General features: G+C 39.8%; 1 protein-coding gene across 1 annotated transcript; it reads right to left on the reverse strand.

Moving 5' to 3' along the window:
• Window positions 1-620: 620 nt before the first annotated feature.
• tent5c (terminal nucleotidyltransferase 5C) lies at window positions 621-6,353 on the reverse strand. Its single transcript, XM_066706519.1, has 2 exons — window positions 6,215-6,353; window positions 621-5,162 (listed from the first exon to the last, which is right to left on the reverse strand). Exon 2 carries the CDS (start codon window positions 5,130-5,132, stop codon window positions 3,975-3,977), a length of 1,158 nt encoding a protein of 385 aa, XP_066562616.1. The 5' UTR covers window positions 5,133-5,162; window positions 6,215-6,353; the 3' UTR covers window positions 621-3,974.
• Window positions 6,354-8,462: the final 2,109 nt, after the last annotated feature.

An 8,462-nucleotide genomic window follows, 5' to 3' on the forward strand; every position in this document is an offset into this window, starting at 1 on the left:
TTTTTTTGTTTTAGAGTCTGAAAATGGCAACCAAAATTGACATTCCTTTGCATGGTAGGCAAAGCATGGACTTTTGGGACATTGCTTAAATCTGATTATGGCAATTCACCACTTGTCTACAGCACCTAGAAACTACAATTTCAAAAATAAATCAATCCGAAGCCCTGAAAATAAAAAATGTTCCCCATGTACCTTCTGTAAGTGATTAGGGAAGGGTTGAAAGAAGGAGAAAAAAAAAAAAAATGTAGGTTGTGAATTAGTCATGCCTAATGTTTTTTGCATTTATTATATTTGGTTATACTGTGAAGTGCTCTGTAGCAACCTTGTGAAGGGCATGCCATGATTGTATTTAAAAGTTACAGGGAGCACAGTAATTTCAATTTAATTGAAAGAAGAGTTCTTACAGTAGATCTAACAAGGGGTTATTTTCATAATGAAACCTAGAAAGAAAATTGTTGAATACAATCATCAGGGTTTTATTGCAAGTGGTAGCCTATACTTCACATTAAAACATTTTGCCAGTCTAAGATGGGACATTTATTAAATCCAATAAATATTACCCCCACACCCTCTCAAGAAAAAAGCCCCACAATGTCTGAAGAAAACAATTCAATAAGGACTTTTAGGGGTTCAATATATTTTATTTCTTTTTTTTATATATACACTTCTCATACAAATTGTCAACAAAAAAAGTGCAAAAATTATAGATTTAAGTATATAGCCACAAAGCTGGCAATACAAACAAGTTTTCCCCGTTTGCTTTTATCCCTCCGGATAAACCCCATTTCCTGGATTATACAGGCTTACTTTCTCAAAACACGCAGACACTTTCTCAGACCAGAAATCTTAACACAAGGAGCACAAGCTTCAACAGGGTTAAAACAAGGCTGCTCTGAAGTCAACTGAGTAAGGCAAAACACACGGTAACCATTTCGGCCGATACAAAAGGCTTCCATAAAGCCAAAGATTCACTGCCAAGAAGCATGGTAAGAGAAAATGGCTCCAAGTTGAAAAATGATCTCAAACACACACTAAACTAAACTAAAAGGTAACGTACACATTAGTTGTGCCTATACACATGGATACCCCCCCCCACCGCCATCAACATGTTATCCCCACCTCCCCAATGAAACCAACACTTTGGCCAGGGATAGAGCACATTTAAACCAATCTAAAATAAAGGAGCTGAAACAAAGGACAGTTTTATTAGTTAAAATAAAGCCAATTCAATTAAGTTACTTAAAGTCCTATGTGGGTCATATAATGACTAAAGAATTCCCCCCCGAAATACTCCCACCCCATTTGACATATTCCTATACTTTTTCTTGATTATGCTTGGAAGGTTTTGTAATTTTGCAACCACCTCTTTTAGAGTGCTTGATTGGTTAATTAGGGTCAATTATGGAACACTACCAAACATACACCATATCCATTAAGTAGGGTTTATGGTATGGCTTGCATTTGCATCTTACCATGTTCCAGCAATCTGGAATACTATTTGGCATTTACTATCTGGGTCCAATAAATCTAGAAATATATGCACATGAACTAGAGTAGACTAGACTTGAAATACATTTCTGTAAACTGTTTGCGGCTAAATGAACATCACAAATCTACTTTCAGACCCTAAAAATGCTACTGTAAGATTTAAACATGCTTACAAAAGGCACATTTCTGGAACAGTTGAACATCAAAGGTGGTTATAAAACAGTCTAAGGGTGGGGATACAGAATACCTCCATTAGTGTGATACAAGTCTCATCTTAGTATAGAATAAAAATAGGACCCCTTCAAGAACTCATTTATAATTTGACCAAAAGCAAAGAATTTAAAAAAATCGATTCATATGCAACCTCCCATATTGATAACCTTACTTTTTGAACGGGCTTTTAAAATGCAGATCAGACCGTTTTGGCAAAAATAAGGTTAACACAGAAGGAGGGGGGTGGGGGGAGAAAAATGCAGATCACTTTTGTATGAAAAAGACCAAACCACATTCCTGTCCAGATTAAAAGGAACAGGCTGGCAAGTTAAGTTGAGACAAATACGAGCCCTGCATTTTATTGCTTTGTCATACAATTTCACAGAAAATAGCCTACAGTTTGGTCCCTTTTCAAACGTCACATCCAAGAAAATGTTCAAAACCACTACCCGTCACCTCGCCCAAACCTCACATGCAGGTTGTTGCCATACAAGTACAATGACCTGACGGGGAATCATGCCCCACTTCTTCAGCAGAAGGCTACAGTGACCCTGTCCCTGACTTTCCATCTTGTTTAAAAAAAAAAAAAAAAAGTAAGTCAACAACCCGTGTGTATAACAGATAAGGGTTGAACAGTTATCTCTTCACAGCATGTCTGAACATAATTTGAACTAGCACAGTTAAGATGTTTTGGAGTGGCTACAGGGAAAGGGAAGAAAAACAAGAACAGAAGCTACGCAAGGAATGTCCATAAAGGGATTCCAACTTCATTTTATTTCTATGCATGTTGAACAGGCAATTGAGTGCTGACAAGTACAGAACAGTACTTTAACACTAAGGTTGTTAAAATAGGAAGGGATCAGGCAATGCAATTTGGACAGTTGTCAAATCCACTGAAAAGCCTAGCTGGGTGAAGGCATGGGTTTAGCTTGCTTACTGTAGGAGCACAAGTGCAAGGCCCTCTCAATTGAACCCCTGAGCGCTTTAACATTACACCAATGCCCCATGCTGTTACGCTTCAGATTACACAACTCTTATCCCCAATACCGTATGCCCAAGAAAGTGAGCAGGTCTGTCTGTGTACGATATACAAGGTGGCCACACATACACAGCCCCCAATGACTGGACACTTTTAAGGATAATTATAGCTTGCTGTCACTTTCATTGGCTACTGCAACCAGACCTGGATACCATTTCAGTACAAAGCAGTACGAAGGCTCACAGCTATTCAAAGGTCCAAGAAACCCCTTTTAAGGGAAGGGAAGCATGTCAGAAGCAGAGAATGATTCTCTTACCACACTGTTGCAAAATGGATTTAAAAATGGTTACATGGAACAAACTATAAAAACACACAAAGACCAGATCTCTCCCTCAAATACAAGGCTAGATATTCTGCATAAGTCAAAGCAAGTGGAGGTTTGGTCTAGAAAATAAAATAAATATCCCACTACAATATCTATTTTTGAACTAAATCACCCATTACAACAATGTACACACAAAGCTGTGGGGAGGGGGCAACATTCTGCAATTCGCTTAAAGAGCCAAAGTTATTCAAATCCGCAAACTAAAAATTGTATTCACTATCTGACCATATAACAAATGGGAGTGCTAAAGTTCTGGGATTTCTTTTCTTTTTTGGAGGGGGGGGGTAATCACCCAGCTAAAGCGGTCATTAACGTCCAAAAGGAGAGGGTCTCCACGTCACTTAAATCTAACAAAGTACACAAACACACCCAAAAGATGGCATTTTAAATATTGTGCAATCGCTGCATATTTCTGTGCATTATATTTTTTCTTTTAAACCCCATTTTCTTTTTTTTTTTTTTAGTTTGCATTTTTTATTTTTTTTTTAAATATAATTTTCCAGTACACACAAGTGTATCCCCCCCTTTTATACATTTTTTTTTTTTTTTTTTTTTTTAGTTTTTGCTTAAAGACCAGATTAAACTTGCAACAGAACAGTTGTTTAGAGAGAGAAGGAAAAAAAAAAAAAAAAGGCACTCATACAAATGATCCTGGAACCAACACCATAAGGTCACCAAATTGTTGCCACTCCAGTAAGGCATGGTCTGAGGCTTTACAGAGGTGAAGGGGAAATAAAAAAAAAAAAAAAAAGGAATGGGTCCAAGAATCTGTACCATCTCTACAAAATGGGGAAAAGAGGGCAAGAGGAAAAGAAAGTGTGGGGGGAAAATGTCCCATTTTATTTATAGTTTACAACTGAAAAGGGAGTTTTTTCATATAATTCTTGGACCCTTAAACCAGTCTTTGCTTCAATTACATGGGAGCCAAGTTGGATAAGACTGGTTACATGAAGCTACATAGTAGTTGCTGAAATTGAGGTCTCTGACATAGGGTGCAGGCTGGTAGTAACAGGTGACACTAGATGCATCCGGTATGGCGTTTTGCTCCGCAAGTACTCTAAAAGCAATGAGGGAAATTAGGTTCAGCGTCTGCCTCCTCTCATGTCCCATCAGGCAGACCGTACTCTCGTTCACAACCCTGCGCAAAATCATGAGATAGTCGTACTTGCTTTTCTCCTCGCCAATAAAATGGCTCTGGAGGTAGGATTCCAGCTTCCTTTGCTGTTCCACAATGTCTGGAAAGTCAATGAAAAACCGTGAGCACATGTACCGTTCCAAGGCCTTGAACCGCTCTTCGTCGGTGGGCTTGAAGTCGCGAACGAGCAAGTTGCAGTACTTCAGCAGTCCGCCCCCTCGGATTTCCTCTGGGTTCTTGGTGGCTATCATTTTGTTCTTCAGATGGTCCAGTGCAACGTCAAAGTCCCCATAGACGCTCTCCCCGATGACAGTAGGGTGGAAGTGCTGAGACATGGGGTTCTCTGAGCAATCGTAGTAAAAGAGTAGGGAGTCCAAGATTATCTGGAAGGAGTCGACACTGAACTCAAACTGCCGGCGGATCGAGTCAACAAATTTCAACTCCACATTCCTGCCATTGTTGTTGGACAGGGAAATCAGGCTCCAGCGGTCCAGGTCTGTGTAAACTTTTACCAGTTTCTGCACATAAGCCTCTTTAAGAGTCATGGGGGTGATTTTCTCTTTATTCACCCCTTCAGGCAGGAAATCCAAGAGTGTGCCCAAAACAACTTCTTTGATGAGCTGGAATTGAGCTTCATTGGGAAGATCCACTCTAAAAATGACATCCAGGTCTTTGTAACTCCAGCCATTGTCCTGAACCAACACGTGACTGGCAGTGGATCCATTTAAACGGACATCTTTCACTTTGATTCCTCTCTCCTGCAGGCGGTTTCGCACCATCTGCACAATGTCCTTCAGTTTTACCTCTAGGGTTGGGAAGTTGCCCCGGCCGTGGACTGGGACGGCTTCGGTGAGGACTTCATTTAAACGGTTCACCTGATCCCAGCTCAGCACGCTGCTGGACTTGCATTCATTGCTCTCAACTTCTGCCATGTTGGGTTTCTTCTAGAGGTCTTTCAAAAACTAGTGAAAACAAAACACAAATACAGATTTTACATATTTACACTTTTTAAAGGAGTAACAATTTAATTAACGTTATGGCAATGTCAGCTAAAGTGCTCCAAACCAGATAATCTCCCCCCACCCTCCATATCTCAGCTCAGTTTATGGAAGACTTGTAATTTAAAAATCTAAAAATGGGTTAATGATCATAAACAAGAAAAAAACATGAGAACCCCATCGATCCATTACCTTAAACTTTTGACAAACAGAAAATAACAAATCTGAAATGTACTTTAAGTGCCTGCAATGGATTACTAGGGAATTGAACAAGTGGCAAATGCGCAGTTTGTCAATTAAAGTTTTTGGAGGGGGCGGAGGATTAATTACCACACATGAAGAAGTTTCTATTTCTGTAGTGGTCATAAAAGACACGTAGGCTGCTAAACATGCTTTATACAAGCAAACCGATTGTGTGATCTCACTCAACAGTGTAATAGCAGGCTTCACATAACTCTTGCTTGTAGTTTAAGGTCAGTGGAGCTGAACAGAAAGCGTGCGTCAGGATACGACACAGCATCAGGTGGAAATGCGACCCCCGAGCATGCAGCGCTATTTCGGGATTTAAAATGAAGTCGTGTAAAATTGCAACAAACACGTGTTTAATGCGATCTAAAGACCTTGCAATCGCCCGTCCACCCACCCACCCACCCACCCACACACACACACACACACACACACACACACACACACTAGCATTTCAAACTTTACACGTGTTGCGGATGCCACATGCTAGAAACCTCTTGCCTTATATAGTAGTTTATTATTTAGACATTTTTAGTCGATAGCTGAAAACGACAAGCTCCAGATCGGATTAAAAATGCAACACAGCAGAGACAATATTCATACACGTTTTTCCTCAAACTGGCTTCTTTAAGCATCTGCTGAAAGTTATTTTTCAAAAACCGCTCCTGTTATATGGTGACGAACTCAGGCAGGTTAAGCGCTATGAACATATAATGCAGGAGAATACAATAATAACAAATATATATATATATATATACACACACACTTACATTCCAGATAGAGTCCTTTGATCGCATGCAAATGACACAGAAGATAAAATAAAATAACGGCGCACAAACACTTGCATCCACCCGTTAACAGCAAGCAATGGGTCTGCTGTGCTGTGAGAGGCTGCCGGCCGGACTCACTCTTATACGCCAAACCACCGCCTGTGGCCACGCCGCGGCCCTATACTCCTCCACAGCCGGCACTTTGTTTATTTGCGTTTATTTGTGTGTTTATTTCTTTCGAGAATAAACAAACACAAGTCACGGGGGATGCAGATCTGGTCGTATGTATACAACAGCGCGCAACACTTTGGACAATTAAGTTACACTAGTCAACTGAAACAATATTACCTTTTTCAAAACCCGCACATTGTCTTCAGAGGTATTCCTCCGCCGCTCGGCGTTTCTGATTGGTCGTCGAGGTTTTTGTGTTGCCAAGTAACAAGTAGCGTTGGCTGCTGTGAATGTCGCTGTACACGGGTCGCCTACGTGCTGCGCAGATGTCCGCAGGTCTGCGCGAAACTGCGCGGCTCCACCAATGGGATCGCTGGGATTTGTGCAGATCTGTGTAGAACCTTCAGTGAGGGAACTAGTCTAATCTTGCCATGCCAATAAAGCTCTTGTGAATTGAATAGAGAACAGGAGAGGCTGCCAAACCCCAGTCTAATCTACTACCCCAACATAAAACCTGAACACTAAGCCTGAAACTTTGAACTGGTGCAATACAACTCAAAATACAACTCAGGAAAAAAACTGAATGTAACCAGAAAGACATTCTTAGATGTACTTGTAATCATGAATACTAGTTCAGGTTAGCTTTTTACATGAATAGGAAATCGGGAACAGGGTTAACAGGATTTGCTTTTGCTAGTGAATGGTTGTATTAGGATTGCAACCTAATATTGTGGTAAGGGAATATATTCAGTTACATTTGTATAGCTTGACTATACACATGCATAACATGCTATGAAAACGTGATCTGAATGTTTTGTTTTACATGGCTGTCTGGTACACGGAAATGGTACAATTTAAAAAAAACATTGCTGTAGTTACATTGTTCATGTAATCAAATAAAGGAGCAGACAAACACACAAACACAAAAAACACATTTTGACGTGTGTTCTGAATGCAAAGAATGGGAAAAGAAATGAGTCTCGAGACTATTGCTTATGTGGCCTTCCTACAGTAGCATGGAGGTCTCCTTCTTGCTCTTTGTTTGTGGCTCTGAATGCCAGCTAAGTGAGAAAAGACTCAAAAACGCTCGCTGGTGAGTCATTAGGAGCTCTTCCGTGCTCTTTCACTGTCCTCGGGCCCAGCTGACAGATGAGTAGAGCGCTGCCTAGAAATCCTAACATTTCCACAGCTACAGCCTCAATATGGTGAGCTGTCTTGGGACAGAAAAGGCTTCTCATATTTTGAAGTCCTGATTTTCATTCTGTTTCAATTATAGTGCCAAGACTGTACTTACTTCATTAAGTTTTTTTAGCCTTTACAGTGTGTATAGAAAGTCTACACCCCACTGCAAAATATTAACCCTTTGTTGCCTTATAGCCTGGAATGGATTTTTTTTTTTTCATGAATCAACACATCACAAATAAAATACATAAAAATGTGTAGCTGGCTTGGATAAGTGTCCACCCCCCTTGTAATAGCAATCCTAAATTAATTCAGGTGTAAGCAATCACTTTCCCTGTGCTAAACTGTATTGATTCGCGATTTCAGGATAATTTCAGCAGTTCAGCAGATTGCCTAATGCATTTCAAAGCAAAGACTCAAACATGAAGAACTCAGTCTGAGCCATACCCTTTGTGGCATGACTGGAAGATTGTTTTCCATCAATGCTGCCCAAGGAACCTTACAGAGACACTTTTGTAAAGCTGGTAGAGACCTATCCCAAAAGACTCACAGCTGTAATTGCTGCCAAAGATACTTCAAACGTCAATGTATTAACTTATTCAATTATGATATTTCAGGTTTTTTTTTTTTTACATATCTTTTTGCCCCCAGTGAGGACTATGGTGTGTATCAGTGGAAAATAAATATAATTGAAATGCATGAAACCCAGCACTGACAGAGCAAATTGTGAAAAATGTTCAAGGGGGTGTATACATTCAATATACACTGTAAATGTATATAGCTGGGCAAAAAACAATATTACCATTATTGTACTATAATATAAGTATTATCAGAAGGGTATTTGTTACTTGTTTATTATTTATTTACATAAGACAGTACACATTTAGACACTGTA

This window comes from Amia ocellicauda, chromosome 6 (genome assembly GCF_036373705.1).
Source record: "Amia ocellicauda isolate fAmiCal2 chromosome 6, fAmiCal2.hap1, whole genome shotgun sequence".
NCBI classification, from domain to species: domain Eukaryota; kingdom Metazoa; phylum Chordata; class Actinopteri; order Amiiformes; family Amiidae; genus Amia; species Amia ocellicauda.

Bases quoted from the DNA above. Each gene is read 5' to 3' on its own strand.
- tent5c (XM_066706519.1), bottom strand. From the start codon at position 5,132: ATGGCAGAAGTTGAGAGCAATGAATGCAAGTCCAGCAGCGTGCTGAGC.